This window comes from Nuphar pumila, chromosome 2, assembly GCF_984573655.1.
Source record: "Nuphar pumila chromosome 2, dmNupPumi1.hap1.1, whole genome shotgun sequence".
NCBI lineage: Eukaryota > Viridiplantae > Streptophyta > Magnoliopsida > Nymphaeales > Nymphaeaceae > Nuphar > Nuphar pumila.
In genome coordinates, this window is record NC_143250.1 from 89438177 (window position 1) to 89455776 (window position 17600).

At 43.0% G+C, this 17600-nt stretch overlaps 2 protein-coding genes across 2 annotated transcripts; one reads left to right on the forward strand and one right to left on the reverse strand.

The window, feature by feature from the left end:
• Positions 1-483: 483 nt before the first annotated feature.
• On the forward strand, positions 484-5267 carry LOC149846021 (putative GTP diphosphokinase RSH2, chloroplastic). Its single transcript, XM_089996120.1, has 6 exons — positions 484-1906; positions 2045-2230; positions 3380-3840; positions 3904-4062; positions 4151-4502; positions 4589-5267. Exons 1-6 carry the CDS (start codon positions 1094-1096, stop codon positions 4865-4867), a joined length of 2250 nt encoding a protein of 749 aa, XP_089852246.1. The 5' UTR covers positions 484-1093; the 3' UTR covers positions 4868-5267.
• An 8708-nt stretch (positions 5268-13975) lies between these two features.
• LOC149846022 (senescence-specific cysteine protease SAG39-like) lies at positions 13976-16149 on the reverse strand. Its single transcript, XM_089990237.1, has 2 exons — positions 15729-16149; positions 13976-14568 (listed from the first exon to the last, which is right to left on the reverse strand). The coding sequence occupies exons 1-2, from the start codon at positions 16147-16149 to the stop codon at positions 13976-13978; spliced, it is 1014 nt and encodes a 337-aa protein (XP_089846363.1).
• Positions 16150-17600: the final 1451 nt, after the last annotated feature.

The window sequence follows — 17600 nt, forward strand, 5'->3', positions numbered from 1 at the left end:
ACGATCATGAAAAGATCATACAAGTGCATGAGAAAATGAAAAGGAAACACATATAAAACACTATAAAGCAAGAACCAAAGCAAATAAAAGATCACTTGAATATAAATATAAAACAATATAAGCCAAGCTGAAGCTCATGAGTCATGACAAGCTTGAGCTAATACAAGCTGATATTGAAAATGGCTCATTTACCAAAAAAATGCATTTTTAAAATTGAAAATATTAAACTTAAACTCAAAACTCTTTGAGGGTTGAGGTCTCTTGGATCAAATACTTGTTAACTAATTTTTCAATAAAATGTAATAAAATAGAAAAGCTAATTTTAAAATTATTTTAATGGTTTTGATACGTGTTACATTATGATTGACACAATAATATTTTTTTATTGTTTTTGACCGATACAGAACGATTCAGTTGGGTATCGGTATCGGCCGATACAACAATGAAGGCAAACTTTTTGGAAAGACAGCTTCTCGTAGGCAAGCAAAACGAAGGTACTATTTTTACCCAAATTTCTGGCCTCTAATATCGTCACGTATTTGCATAATTACCCTTCCGTCGTCGATAACTTTGTGCCTTCACCTGTGGTTTCGGTTAACCGACCGACCATCAACGGCATCCTTCCTCTTCCTCTTCCTCTTCGCTATCCAAGAAACTTGGGGCTTCCGATTCCTTACTTGGTCTGCACTTTTCGATCTTGTTCGATTCTCCGTTTCCCTTCCTGAAAGATTTGTACATAAGATCGAAAAGCGACCTCAGATTGATTTCATTGATTCATTTCATCGCTTTCTAGGGTTTCTCTTCTTCTTTAGTTTCATAATCTTTGCGAAGATTTCTCGAATTCCCAAAATCTGTATATATCGGTATCACTTCTTCTGGATTCTGATACTGTGGAAAAAATTAGGGTTTTTTGTTCATTCTAGGGTTTTCTAATTGTCCGGGAGTTAGGGTTTCTTCGAGAAAAGTGATTTTTTGGGGGAAGATGTGATAGTGGAGATTCACGGTTTCGGCAAGGAGAGGGGATTTCTAAGGGGGTGGGGTTTGGGAATTTAGTGTTACGAGCGGAAAATCAGGGGGTAGGTCGTGGTCGATCATGGGGGTTCCAATCGCCCTTTATTCTAGCCCGCCCAGTAGCGTCTGTTCCACGCCCCATCCATGCCACATCGGTTCGCTCTCTTCCGGCGACTTCGATCTGAACCCTAGGTCATCGTCTTCGTCGACCGCTGCTCAGAAGCCGATGATCGGGGGGCTCTCTTGCCTCTTCTCGTCTCCGACGGTGAAACAGGCTTCAAGCTTTGGAAGCGAGGAGCTCGGTTCGCTGTGGCATGGATGTGGGGCGGCCGCTGCGGAGAGGGGCGAGGAGTTGAGCAGCTCGTTCTGCTACTCGTCGCTGACTTCTTCTTTCAAGGGCAGGGATCAGAGCCCCGTCTCTGTGTTCCAGGGCCCGGTGTCGTGCAGCAGCGTGGGAACGAGGAGCCCTCCTGTGAGGATTTCGAGGGATAGGAACGGAGATTCGCATTCCCAGGCGTCGTTTAGGGTTCACAGAGACGGGCTGTTCAATAGCTTCGTGAGGAACGCATTGGGTTTCTGCGTGGACTACGATTCGCCTAGCTTTCCGATGCCTGTTGGTAGTGTAACACATGAAAAATCGCCACTCGCATCAGCGCCACCACCCCCACCCACTTCAATGGATGAGGAGCTTACTTTCACTATGGAGGACAGTTTTGTTGATGATGTTTCGGTGCGTAATTACCAGGACATAGCCCATCTTGGTCACTATGGTGATCGTCATCTTGAACCGTATGCTCGAGAGATCTTATTGCTTGCTAAGAAGAGGCATAAGATTTTCTACCAGGAGTTTGTATTGAAAGCATTTTATGAAGCGGAGAGAGCTCACAGAGGGCAGGTAGTCTTCTTAGTTTATACATTTGGACAGTTGGATTCCCCATTCTGTTTGGTTTCTATTGAATTTGATTGTTTCTTGTGGTCAAACGAATTATCTACCATTTTTGTTAATGGGTTGTTCATCGGATTATTTGTTCAGATGCGGGCAAATGGTGACCCGTATTTGCAGCATTGTGTGGAAACGTCTCTGTTGCTTGCGGATATTGGGGCTAATACTACGGTTGTGGCAGCGGGGCTGCTGCATGACACCATGGACGACTCTTTTGTGGATTATGAATATTTGTACCGCACATTTGGTGCTGGTGTTGCAGATTTAGTTCGAGGGGTACGTTTGATCAGTAATTAAGTTCTTCTTCTTATCTTTCTTTCTGTGCTTTCCAGTTGTTGTCAGAATAATTCTTGTGATACGTCTATTTTCTTCCTTTTTTTTCTCTATGAAAACCTCGTCTTTTCCTTTTCAAACTAGTTATTTTGATGGGACGGTGTCTTTTGGCTATCAAATGCACTTGCTCTGTTATTTCACTTGGGTCATTTGCATATTGCATACTGGTATGATTTTTATTTGCGTCAGTTCAATTGTTTGTTCAATACAGAGTTACCGGAAGCTTGCTTCCCGGAAACTCGCTTCGGAAGCGCGATACTCCTCGCTTCCGAAACTTGAAGAGAACGCTTCTCCTATGCTTTCCACATGCTTCATTTATTCTTACTATACGTTCTGTTACTCAACTTTTCATGTTTTTTATGTGTTTTCTCTGACTCTTATGTGCTTTCATTAAATTGGTACTTGGTAGTCATCATTTTTAGATTTTGTTTAAAAATTTAATTCTTACACTAAAAAATCATGAAATTTAATATTGGTCACTTTTATTTTAGTTCTTATTTGTGTTTTATTTTGATTCTCATTCAATTCTTATATTTCTTTTTTCTTTTTTCTTTTTTCTTTTTTCTTTTTTCTTTTTTGCTTCCCGCTTCCTATATATTTTAAAATGCATTGCTTCTCGCTTCCGCTTCCTAGTATGGCAACCTTGGTTCAATATGGGTCCAATGGGTTTACAGAAGCCGTCTTACAATCTCTTTGGCTTCTACTTGACTCTTTGTCCCTGTAGGGATGCTTTCTAATCTGTTTCAGTTCATTGGACTGGGCATATGCTTTCCTAGTTGTTTGATCTGAATCAGCTAATGTCTTAAACTGGGGATGTGCGTGCACTCACACAAATAGGGAAAGCTATTCACGTGTGAGCTTATGGTTAAATGGATAATTAAACTCATATTCTTAGTTTTTAGTAGTCTACAATTGTTTAAGGAACCTGGAGAAGGTGGTGTCTATAATGTTTCCTTTCAAGTAGTGTGTGTCGGACCTATTTAATAGATTTCATCCGCTAAATTTATTTAAACTATTTAGTTGGACATTAATTGGTGTAGGATATCATACAGGAGATTTTGTTTATTTATTTACTATGTGTTATGTGTACAGGTATCAAGGCTTAGCCACCTGAGCAAGCTTGCTCGTGAAAATAACATTGCAATCAAAACCGTGGAGGCAGATCGTCTGCACACAATGTTCTTAGCTATGGTGGATGCCAGGGCGGTCTTGATAAAATTGGCTGACAGACTGCATAACATGATGACGTTGAATGCACTGCCTTTCTCCAAGCAACAAAGGTTTGCTAAGGAGACTTTGCAGATCTTCTCTCCGCTAGCGAACAGGTTGGGAATCTCCACTTGGAAGGAGCAGTTGGAGAACCTGTGCTTCAATCATCTTAATCCAGTACAGCATGATGAGCTGGCGTCCAAACTTGTCAAGCCATTCAGAGAAGCAACAATCACATCCGCTATCGAGAGACTTGGCTCCGCCTTGAAAAAGGAGGCCATCTCGTATCATGTTCTATCGGGCAGACACAAAAGCTTGTACAGCATCTACTCGAAGATGTTGAAGTATGCCTCTCTCTCTCTCTGATGGTCTTGGCTGTTGATGATGATGATTATATGTGCTTGCAGGAAGAAGCTTACAATGGATGAAATTCATGATATTCATGGATTGCGATTAATAGTGGAAAATGAGAGTGATTGCTTTGCGGCTCTCGGCGTTGTTCATCAGTTGTGGCCCCAAGTTCCCAGGAGGCTCAAGGACTATATTTCCCATCCAAAATTTAATGGGTATGTCATATGTGGTTTACTAAGGAAGAAACTTTGGCTATTCTCTCATTCAGGGTTGTCCTATCTGAGCTTTGCTTTCACTGGACAGGTACCAATCACTGCACACAGTTGTGATGGGGGAAGACACGGTGCCTTTGGAAGTTCAGATTCGGACCAGGGAGATGCATCTACATGCAGAATTCGGCATCGCCGCTCACTGGAGGTACAAGGATGGTGACTGTAAGCATCCGTCATTTGTGCTTCAAATGGTGGAATGGGCAAGATGGGTGGTAACCTGGCAATGCGAGGCGACCAGCAGAGATCCAGCTGCTTCACTGCATGGGGATTCGATTAGGTTGCCTTGCCCATTCCCTTCCCACTACGATGACTGCCCATATTCTTATATCCCCCGCGGCCAACAAGATGGGCCTGTTTTTGTGATTGTGATGGAGAACGACAAGGTCCGTGTCTTTCTAATATATGTTAGTTTTTATCCTTCAATCTGCCAACTTTGTGAAGCAAATGACTGATCTGGCGTGGTTTACAGATGTCTGTGCAGGAATTTCCAGCCAACTCTGTGGTGATGGATTTACTGGAAAGAGTAGGGCAGGATGACTCGGTTTACGGGGTTCCCATTAAGGAGGAGCTGCGGCCTAGGCTGAACGGACTGCCCGTGGGTGATCCCCATCGCAAGCTAAAGATGGGGGATGTGGTGGAGCTGACACCATCGATACCGGATAAATCTTTGACAGAATACAGAGAAGAAATACGTCGCATGTTTGATAGGGATCTAACTTTTACCAGGAGGGGATCTCCGAGAATTTGATTATCAACCCTGTTGTTTCAGTATAGATTTGTTTTATTTCGTGTATAGGTCTTCAAGTATTTTGGTATAGTTTTGTTTTATTTCGTGTACAGGTCTTCGAATATCCATGATATATGTTCAGGTCGGATGGACAGGAACGTTCAGGCTTTGTCGTGGGCTAGTTGAGCATCCGGTATGCGGCCTTGGACGATGGACACAAGACACGTCGAGGAGGGTTAGAGTCATCAGCAGATGGCAAAGACAAGTTTCAGGATTTGACTATTTCTTGTATCTTGTTGAAAATCTTCCTTCTTACTGAACAAAAAACGGAACAAAAAGAGGTCTCCCTTTGTGTCTTATCCGAAAAAAGAAATAAAAAACAAAGAAAAGAAAAGGTTGTAAGCAGTTCATCCCTGAAAAATGCTGTTTTTTTTTCTTTTTGTCGACAAAGATGGGAGCGGAAAAGAAAATGGGTGATGAGGTGGGAGTTGTCAACTGAATCTGTTTTGTGTACTTCTAATCATTTTCATGTTCGGGATTAGCTCATTTTAATAGCGGCACATTTCATCTCACGGGCCAAGACTACTTGGTAGAGTAGTTTTAAGATACACAGCAAAGCACCAAGTCCCAACGTTACCTGTGAGGGAGCATGGATGTAAAGTTGGGTTTATTATCCTATCAAATCCAAATTCATTTAGTCTCATTAGTCTGAACAAATGACATTCAATTATTAATCAGATTTGGATTCACTATTCCATCATACATCCAAATCCAAATCTTCAATGAATCTGAATCTAACAAATAATCTGAATTCAATTACATACAAAATATATACAATTAGATAGCCAGACCTGAATTAGGATTAGGTTGGATTCAATTGTGCCTACATTCAAACTGCATCTTATCTGTTTACATCTAAAGTAGGCTCACAACTGCAGCATGTGAGCGGTAGAAGTTCATCATTAATCAATCAATACAAATTAGTCACTTGCATATTTGCTAACCAGTCCCACTCACAGCCAATATCTGGGATGATAATCGAGCCAAACCCAGCTGCGTCATTATAATCAAGCTGAGATTGATTAAGCTTGATTAGTAAGCTCCATTAAGCTTGTTGTGCAGTATATAAGAAAAGTTGATTATAAACAAAGGGAAAAATGGTAGGGCTTTCGGCCTCTATTCCAGAGGTCACGGGTTTGAATCTCACCCCCTCAAAATGTTTACAGACATCTTTTTCTTTTAATAAAACAATCAGTTCAAGCTGACCCAAACCTGGCAACTGAAAAAGGGACATCATGCACACAATTGACACCTCTGAGGTATACAACTATACCATTGGGTTTTGAATCTGCAACGTCCCAACACAAGGTGACGTGCACTACCTGTATACCAGACAAGCCGAGCCCCCTTTGGTGGTGATGATACCAGCAAAAGACTTGAAGTTCCAACTTTTCTATCTACTCATTTCAAGATGTAGACACTTTCATGCTTGCCCTAATTGTCTTAAAGGGTTATTATTGGTGGCAGTTTGATGGACATGCTTTTCTTTAGGGTTGGTTTTTTGCAATCAGATCCCAACCATATTAGCTCTTTCCACTATAGGCACATTGTTGCAGGTTCTTTGCATCTCCACCGGACATCATCTACCCAATCGTGTAAACCCGCAAAGTTAATTCTCCAAGCTTGCAAAAGTTTCTCATAATTCTTAAGTTGCACTTGTTGTGGAGCCTTGAAAACTTCCTCCTCAGAATTGCACAAATTACTGACTTAATGCATCAGGAAAAGCATTTACCAGGACACTTGCTAACTAAAATCCTTTTCAGGATAATATATACTTACTTGGTTCTTGTCATGTGCCACTATTGTGCACCATTTACCAAAAGATAGCCCAATAACATCTTGCTTGGTGACATCTTACTGGTGGCAATGTAATGAATTGTTAATCCAGAATTCTTACTTGGCGGTAATTTATTCTGGTCAAGAATAACTAAAAATAACCTGTCAAAGAATAGAACTGTTGAATCATGATCGATTCACTTGATCTTGATTTGCCATGATTTCAACATCCAGAAACTTTAATCTTTTGGATAGGTTGTTCTTTTGTTGAACATAAAAGGGTTAAAGAGATGTCCTTTCAAAAGATACAGAGAAAATTTAAGTTGATAAAGCAAATATGTGACTGGTCAGGGGAAACCCCCACTCGGTCAACAACAGCTGGTCTCATTTGAGAAGCTATTACCGGACCCGATCTGCATACCGTAGTGTATCCCTTCATAAACGGGTCTGAAACTATACTTTGAGATCCGAATCATGATTGCATCCATCACCAGAACCACCCTCTTAAATCTGGAAACGGTTTCGGATCAAAGTTTTGACCGGTCATGTATCCGATCTGTTTGCATTCATAGATTGGTGTTCTAACAGATCAGACACTATCCCGATCATAGTTCACACACAATCCATACACAATTAGAATGATAAAATTCAATCCAAATCCAATTTTTTGTTAAGATGAAAGGTGCGGGTAGTGTCCCACATCAGGCTGCAATGCCTACTCCTACTCTTCAAAGAGAGTCCTACTACTACTACTACCATTCCTCATCCACGTACATCCAACGTTGAGGAGAGTTCACATTCAATGCACCATGGTGACAACTCATCTAATGATGTTGGGTTCAACACGACTCCTAAGGAGGTGGTAACGTCTCTACATAATAAGATGATGAAGATCAACAAGGACTTTGAGGTGGCAATCAAGGTTGTTAAATGCGATGAGGCAAAGCGAGGCATTGAGCCTGCGCTTCGCCTCTGAGGCGTACGCCTCTCACAACTGGTATGGAAGTGAAGCGGTGGGAGGGGAGGCAGTAGGAGAAGGACCACGCGCCCAGCTGGTATGGAAGTGAAGCGGTGGGAGGGGAGGCAGTAGGAGAAGGACCACGCGCCCAGCTGGTACGGAAGTGAGGGATATGCCGGTCGTCCGGTGGTCGGAGAAGGCTGAGCAGCACAGCAACTCCGGTGGTCGGTGGTCACAACTGGTCAGAGGTTGATGAGGGGCAATTTGCACATCACAGCAACGCCTCAATACCTTGAGCGTGAGCCTCGCCTCTGAGGCGTACGCCTCTCACAACACTGGTGGCAATGTCCCAAGTGGTTATGATTAGGGATGGCAGTGGACCGGGGGAAAGCGGGGCCCCGCCCCGCCTCGCCCCGTTTGGACCGGGGATGAAGGGTATGAAACGGGGATGGAGGCGGGGATGAAGGTTAAAATCCATCCCCGTCCGGGGGTGGAGGCGGGGATGGACTGGCACGTTCCCCCGCCCCGCCCCGGCCCCGCCCCGGCCCATCCCCGCCCCGCCCCCGGCCCATCCCCGTCCCGGCCCCGCCCCATCCCCGCCCCCAACTCAGATGAACTGTTTACTAACCCTAACTCCCTTCCCTAATTTCCTAACCCTGGAGCCGGGCGACGTTACTGTGCACGTAGGACGCCGGGTTCTCGATAGCGTACCGGACTCCGGCCTGGGCAGCGAGGTGCATCACGTGGGTGAAGGCGACGAGGTCGAAGAGCTTGGCCAGGAGCCGGGCGTCGTTGATGTCGCCGGCGATGACGAAGACGCCGTGGTCGCCGAGGATTCGACGGCGGGCCTTCTTGAGCGAGGGGTCGTAGTAGTCGTTGAAGTTGTCGAGGCCGACGACACCGTCACCGCGCTTCCGGAGGGCGAGCGAGACGTGGGTGCCGACAAAGCCAGCGGCGCCGGTGACGAGCACGCTCATCCCGCGGGGTCGGGGACGGGGGCGGGGGCGGGGCGGGGACGGGGCGGGGACGGGGACGGGGACGGGGCGGGGGTGGAGGACATGAAACGGGGATGAAGGCGGGGGTGGAGGATAAAATCCATCCCCGCCGCGGAGGCGGGGCGGGGGTGGAGGATAAAATTTTGAGGCGGGGCGGGGGTGGAAACCTTGTCCCCCGCCCCGCCCCGCCCCACTGCCATCCCTAGTTATGATGACCACATCTACCCCTAATGGGATCACATTTTGTAACAACCGTAAATCCCATATTCATATATATGGACTTCATGAAGATCATAGTTTTCCCCTAATGAACCATTTGTAAATCTTTATATAAGAGCAAGAGCTGCTCTTCTCTGCGTGAATGAGAGAGAGAGAGGGAGTACCCATCATAGACATAGGTTAGTTTGACGGGACCACGCGTTAAATCTTGTGTGAGGTGTGTGCATGTGATTTTCTGAGTTACCTGATCCAAACAAATTTTCAGTTTTAAGTCAACACAAGTCCTAATCTGACTCGAATATGCATTTTAAGATCATATATTTCTTAATCAACCCTTGACTAGCTCCCAAATTGGTTTCACTCATCCCTTAAGTCATCCTTATCTTGGTACCCTCAACGGGATTTTATTGATGCAGGTTGTTTTGATCAAATCAGACTACACAGACTACATCATTCATTTTAGTGAAGAAAGACAATTAAATCGCCAAAATCTAATTCGTGTACTGGATTTTTTGGTGATTCAAAGGTTGACAAAACACAAAAAATTATGATTTAAGAAATCATATTTTTTAGTTGAAAAATACAATCCAAGCATGGGCAGAGCCATGTTATGGGGATGATGGTCACGTGCTCTCCCTGAACCACAAAAACCCCCAAGGGGGGCAACCCCCGATTCTCATGGTATATGGGCAGTGCCCACACCGACTGGTGCTCGACCCAAAAGGGGCCGACGACCCCCATCTCTCTCTCTCAACGACCCCCCACACACACTCTCGTCCTCCCTGCAACCCCACAACCTCCACATGCCCAAGTCGAGCAGCCTGACCATCTAATCGTCCGGTGGTACGAGTGGTGGTGCGTACACCTCTCTCTCCCCTCTCCCAAAACTCATTGAGATTGTGCTCCACAATCTGCCCTTTAGCGGCTTCTCCGGTGGACACCCCTGTGTTGCTGGATCTTCCTCCTACTCCTCTTCTTCTTTTTCTTAGATGGGTCCCAAAAATATTTGTTGGGCCATCCATTAGTTTTGATAGAGTTTTGATTCTGAGTTTTTTTTTATATTTAGCATAATGGATGATGTTTGTTAGGGTTTAAGTTATTTATCTATTTTTTTAATAGCATGAATGTTTAATTAGGGGTTTTGTTTTGTTTCTTAAAAATCATGAATGGTTTTTATTTTGGTTTTACAAATTTGCTGGGCTTTTGTTTGTTTTTTAGGAGCATATCTATGAAAGATGTTTGTTAGGATTTAGGGTTTTAATTTGTTTTTTTTATAATGATATAAATGTTTAGTTATGGTTTTAGCCTTTTAGGTTTTTTTTTTGTGTTTTGTTTTCTAATTACCATTAAGCATGAATTCATTAATAATGAATGATTTATTTTGGTTAAAATATTAAGATTTTTTTTATCAAATAGAAAAAGTGCATAATCCATGATGTTTTTAGGAATTAGGGTTTTGATTTGATTTTTTTTAAATGGCATGAATGTGATTATGGTTTTGGGATTTTTAAGTGTTTATTTTTTAATTAGTATTAGGAATGAATACATGAATAATGAATGTTTGATTTTGGTTAGAATATTAATATTTTTTATTAATTAACATAGATGATAGATTATGATTTTGGTTAGGATTTAGGTTTTTGATTTGCATTATTTTAAATGATATAAATGTCTAATTAGGGTTTTGATTATTTTCTCTATTTTTTTCTTTTCAATTATCAATAATAATCATTCCATATTTGATTTCTATTAGGTTTTTAGGGCTTTCTTTGTCTGTTTTTCAATTAGCATTAATCATAATTTCTTGTTTGATTTTTATTATAATTTAGGGTTTTTTGTGTGATTTTTTCTCTTTATTGTGCATTTGTGCCCACCCTAACTTAAATTCTGGGCTCCACCCTTGGATCCAAGAGTCGATTCTGATTAAATGGATCACGTTGAATCCATTCATAGGGACAGATTTTATCAAAACAACTTGCATCTTATTTAAGAGAGGTATGAAGATGAGTGGAACTGCTCCCAACATGAGAGAGAGAGAGAGCCAAACTATAACCATCAACATTACGATACGAAAACAGGTTCAACCAACATTGAACCTACCGGGAAACCAAACACGGGCCCAAGACATGCCAAGGAGCCCCAAAAAAAGAAAAAAAGAAAAGTAGAGATGCAAGGAGAAAAGGAAGAAAGAAACAAGAAGCAAATACAGTTAGGCGACGAGCATCACCCAGGATCATGAATGGTCCCTGGAGGCAGATGGTGTTGCAGATCAGGGATGTTGATGTGGAGAATGGCGTATACGTCCGCCAAAATAAGGTTCACCATTTTGTTGAACACTGCCGGAATATGCAGAAAAATAGCGTTGTTGCGAGTCATCCATACGGCCCACCATGACGAGAGAAGCCAAGTTCGCCAAATAATACGCCATTTGTTGCAATGACGAACTGGTTGAGGACCCCACAACAAATCATTGGCGAACGATTCCTGGCGCACGCTGACCCCCGGCTTATTTCAAGTCACCTTAAAGATGTTTTGAAAAACAGAGCACTCCCAAAAAAGGTGAAAGGCAGATTCTTCAGCCGCCTCACACAACACACATTTACTCGGCAGATGAAATCCGATGGATTTGAGGAAGTTGTCAGTCTGCACTCGATCGTGTAAGATTAGCCAAGCCAGGAAACATGATCTCGGAGTGGGACCCTTGCCCCAGATCAGGTTCGTCGGAAACCGGTCCACCCCCGACGGAAGGAGAGCGAGGTAGCCTTCTTTAGAGCGGAAAGATCCGTTCGGAGCAAGGTTACGACCAAAGAACTGAGACTGCGATTCAACATTGCCATTATGAGACAGAACTGCAGACCATGCTTGGATCCATGATCGCCGAAGCTTTGACATAGATCGCTGACGCACGCTTGTGGCCCCCACCAATGATTCCACACCACCGTATTTAGCTAGAAGCACGCTTGCACACGGAGACCCAGGTTGGTGTGCAAGTCAGCTCTGCTTCACGACAAGAATCATACTCCTCAACCGGGGGTCCTTGATTCCCAACCCCCCTATTTTGGGGTAGTCGAAGAGTGTCCCACCCTATTAGGTGGCGCTTGTTTTTGGGACCACGCCTAGACCACAGGAAGTGCGTCACTACCTGAGCTATCTTCTTACTAACCCCCATGGACATCAGGAACATAGACATAAAAAATTCTGGCATAGCAGAAAGAACGTGCTTGATGAGAGTTAGTCTACCCGCGATAGAAAGGTAGGACGCTTGCCAGCCCAAAATTTTTTCCTGAACCCTTTGGATAGTGGTGCTCCAGGCTGCCGTTGATACACGACTGATTTGAAGCGGCAGACCCAGATAAGAGAAAGAGTTATCCGAAACCGAGCATCCGAATATCCGCTGGCCCAAGTCCAACATTGAAGCAGGGGCGTTGACCATGGAAAGACAACACTTCTCGTAGTTCAAGGATAGACCTGACATCGATTGGAAAAAAAGAAGGACAAGCTTGAATCTTAACATTTGTTGGATGGAGGCCCTTCCGAAGATAATTATGTCATCAGCGTATGTCAGGATCTGACTACGACACTCTTGAATACCGAGAGATTCAATTAGATCACCCTCCACTGCCCTCTTAACCAAGACCACCAGGCCTTCAGAGATAACGTTAAAGAGTAACGGAGACAGAGGACATCCTTGTCGAAGACCACGACCAAGTTTGAACTGTTTTCCATTGACCCCATTGATCTGAAACTGTGATTGGGCATTGGTTACCAGCTCATGCACCCAGCTAGAGAAACACGTATCGAAGCCCAAGTTTGCCAACATGTTGAAAAGGAACGACCAATGAACCGAGTCGTAGGCTTTATGAAAGTCAAGCTTCAGAGTGAAAAAGACCCCCCCGCTGATCTTGAGAGAGTGCAACACTTCTGTGGCCAAAATGAAGGAATGTTGAAGTCTTCTGTTAGGAATGAAGGCGAACTGAGCCTCTGAGAAAATCCTAGGAGCAATTGACCGCATCCTGTTAGCTAAGACCTTGGCGATAATGCGATATAAACTCCCTAACACTGATATAGGTCTAAACTGCGAGATATCCGATGCGACTTTCTTCTTAGGAATAAGCGACACAATTGCTAGGTGAGAATGAACCGACAATCGGCCATTTCGATGAAACTCGGCGAAGACAGTAAGAATGTCACTCTTAACGCATTGCCAGAATATGCGAAAGAAATCCACAGGATACCCATCAAATCCTGGAGCTTTCCACCCAGACGACTCCCGCACCGCCGAGACGATTTCTTCTTCGGTGAACAACCCCTGAATCGAGTTGGCTAGCGCTTGATCCATGGACAAAAATAAAGTTAAACCCATATTGCCACCTACAGCTTGGTTGCAGGAATACAGGTTAGAAAAATAGTTGGAGACAACATTGATTACCTGGTCGCCCGAAAAGGAGACACCATTGATATACAGAGTGTGAATCGCATGTCTTCGATGCCTGTGAGATGCTAAAGAATGAAAGAACCTTGTATTCTCGTCACCCGCTTTAAGCCAATTCACCCTTGACCGCTGCTTCCAACGAATTTCATCCTTTAGACGCCACGATTGCACTAGAAGAGTCAACTCGGCCGATCTAGCATTGAGACATTCAATATCTGATTCATTCATATAGGATGTATCCAAGAGAGACTGATTGATAGAAGCCAGCTCTCGCTCTCAATCCCCCAGATTTTGGAATTTACTTATTCTATTGGAGATAAGCCAAGATTTGATATCGCGGGATAGACGAAAAAGCTTAACCATGCATCTTGTAGCCGCCCGTACTGCAAAGCAAGGTCTACTCCAAGAGAAAGAGAGAGAGAGAGAGAGGAATGCAGCCAAACTATACATATTTTAACTTTGCATATATACAAAGTATAACAGGTACACATATTTGTTCAATTTCATCCTTGCTTAGGATGTAAATTTTTACATAAGAATAAAGCCAGACTATGTACGATACAACTTCCTTGCAGTTTAACATACGTATAAACGAAACAAACACACACATCAATACCTACAAACATATCTTCAGGCACGCATGCGTGCATGCATGAAGAGGTAGATCATAGGTGGGAAATTGAACAAATTTACGCAGTTGGATAGGAAGCCATCATGGCTATACCACAAAGGCCACTCTTATCAGCGACATCACGCTTCATCCTTATGTATCCTCGCTCACCCCAGCTCGTGCCCCACGAGTTCTTCACCAGCCAGTACTTGGTGCCGTCGCTGGTGGTCCCGTAGCCCACTGCAGTCACCCCATGATCGAGGTTGGTGCTGCAAACGCCGGTGAAGACGCCACTGGAGTAGAACTGGAAGGCGTATCCGCCGGCGTCTATGGCGACGGACACCGGCTGGTTGGCTACCGCCTTCAGCAGCGCGCCCTCGTTGTTGGCCGGCACGTCTTCGTAACCACCGATCATCACTGCCCGCGATACCGCCTTTTTGGCATTGCATTTGCCGTCGATTCCGTTGTAAGGGTAGTTGGCCTCGGTCGTCAGGCCATGGTTGCTTCGGATGAACTGAAAGGCGTTGTCCATGAAACCGCCGCTGCAGCCTTGGTCCGTTCCATGGACGTCGCAATCCACCAGTTGTTGTTCGGATAGAGAGATCAGCTTCCCTGTCTTCAGTTTGTTGACACCCTCTATGGCTGCTACGGCTGAGAAAGCCCAACAACACCCTGTTTTGGGAGATATTTATGGATTAGCCAAAGAGATGCTAGCAAAACTCTGTGTGCAGTTCTGAGGAGAAGCTGCTGATCCCTTCGGCCCAGGTTCTACTCCCACCGGGTGTGCCAGTACCTTTAACTGGTGGGTTCCCTAAGGGCTTGACTGTCAGTGACCCCACCCGGTGTTTACCTCGCATGGGACAGGCACATTATGTGACTCAGTTCTAGTCAAGGGTTCCTTATCATCCAAAAAAAACTGTGTGCATGCTTGTGTCTATATGTTCATGCGTATGCGTGCATGTATGTAAGAATTATGTTTTGTTCAATCTACTGTACCTACTTCCCCTCTCTCTCCATGCGCGCACACACACAAATATTCAATATTTTGTTGATTTTTTTAAAAAAAAATCAAGACGAGACCAATATGATCTGCATGGTTTTTTTAGTAAAAAACATGTTTCAACATTCACAAAAAAATCAAACTTCATAAATATTGGAAAAATTATTTTCTGGGTCAAAGGTTAAATTCACTAGCTAGATAGCGCTTGCACCAGCGTTTTTTTTTTATCGAGAGCACGATACAATCGTTGTGTGTGTGTTTGTTATTGCACGCGTCTATGTACCTTTCACAGCCTGTTGGCTAAGATCAAACGTGCGTGTGCGTGTGTGTGTGCTACTGTCTACCGCATCTATAATCTAGTTCAAAAATCATAAGTTGCAAGTTGTATACACTATACACTCAATTTGACCTCATAGATAGTATTCGACATGGGTTTTTCCTATGTAATTCACCTTGCATCGTAAGTAAAAATATGATTTGGTGATGAATTTTTGCTATAGTGTAGGCTGTTGATTTTTGAAGCCCTTGAAAAACCGGCTTGCATGTTGTAAACATATCATCCAAAACCTGTTTCTCACTAAACAAATTACGTAGATCATATACGCAAGTTAGAAACACAAAAAATAAAATAAAATAAATGAAAAAAAACAGTGTTTTCTACTTATAAGATTACATGTACAAATTAAACAACCGTACCATAGCAACACAACTAGATGCAAGTCTCCCTAAGGCCTAGTCATTTTACATATTATGTAATCAAACATGACCAAAGTCAATGAAGATTTCTTCTCTAGAGTCAGAGCAAGACTTAAGGACAACATAGTTTACTTACCACAATGACCTTGGTCCTTAACTGGGGTGACTGCCCCTTTCTTCCTCCAGTCCACGCTAGGTGGAACCACGCTGACACCCTCATACATGAAAGAATCTTCACGTACCCTACCCTCTATTGGTTTGAGACCGTTTCGGACGGCCCTGAACTCCTCATTAGACAGGTCTGCAAATTCGTTGACACCTAATTTGTAAGACAGGTTCTTAGAATTGAAAGACTCGATGAAAGCAAGATTGCTCTTAAAGATGTTGAATCTCATCTCCCTCTCAACGTCATCAGCATACACACGACCGTGCTGTGCCATCCACTGCATGTGCTTGGCTGCCATGAATGTATCATCGAGCACTCTAGACACAGCTTGTGAAGCCATGAGAGCCAAGAGAAACATCAACAAGCAGTTGCACACAAGCATGGAGGCCATTGTGTGAAGGTCGTTTGAATTGTAGGCTGAGACACACATGGAGCAGTATTCTTTGTAGTATATATAGAGGCGGTCTTCGATGATGCATCCAGATCAATATAGTACGTGTCCCACTCGAGCAGGAGTGCTTGCCGTGGCAAATATATTGATTAATACATTTAACAATGAGTCACTTGGATGTTTAGAATACCTGATGATTCCGTGCACGTCCCTCCTAATACTACCTTTGCCTTTGTTTCTGTCAACATGGAGTTGGCCTATGCTGTTTTGTATTACATCGTTCGTTTACTGGAAATGTCACCATCGTAATGAATCATTGAGTGCTAAACCTTCATATGAAAATTAAATGCACTCATGATTCCAAACACAAGGGAGAATCGTAAATTATTAAGAGAGAGAGGATTAGTTCCAAGGAGAACCGTCCAAGGCAACTGGATGCTGTCCATCATGGAGATGAATGGCATCAAAACCCATCCAAAAGGTCGATTTTAACTTAGATGGACCCCACAAAAAATCTAATGTCGCTCACAATGACATATAAATGGACGGTTGAGAATCGTCCATAACAGATTGCTTTTGGTAGGTGTTCGGCAGTGGCGGAGCCAAGTAGGTGCCATGACCCAAAAACCCCCACAGGAGGGTTCGGGCCAGGTTAGGGTGGGTCAGATACATTTTAAGCATATATTTGGATTCGGATGTGAAACCTCTGATTGAATCTGAATTGGATTATTAATATGATGCTTCATTCTTTACCAGATTTGGATTCAGTTATACGCAAGTGTGGGCATTCGCATGCTCACACACACATCATATATGAGAATGAAAACCTACCCACTAGAAAACCTACTAAACCTATCCACTAAAAAACATTTTATCAGATTTTTGGTATTTTTTTTTTAAATTCTGACCTTACAGATGTGATCTATGTGCTTGTTTTTATAGAAATCAGTTCTTGGAGCATTTGATTCCAATGCATGTATAGGTTTTTATAAAGTTTCAAAAATCAATGACCTAAAATTTTCATAAATTGTTTAGGCTCCAGATACTGTTTTTTTCATCCAAAATGCATGATTGTATCAATTTCTAGGAAATTAATTATGTTGAACACACCTGTAAGGTCATAATTTAAAAAAAAAAACACAAAAAATCCCATAAAATATTTTTTAGTGGGTAGGTTTCCATTTTCATATATATATAATGAAAACCTCCCCAATGGAAAACCCTCCCAAACCTCCCCAATGAAAGTTTTATTACATTTTTTTTTAAATTATGACAGTATAGATGTGCTCTATATGTTTGTTTTTATATGAATCAGTTCTTGGAGTATTTGATTCGGATGTAGGGATAGGTTTTTATAAGTTTCAAAATCAACAACGATTAATTTTTATAAATTTTGGAGACTCCAAATACCATTTTTCTATCCAAAATTCATGATCCAAGTGTTGATTTAT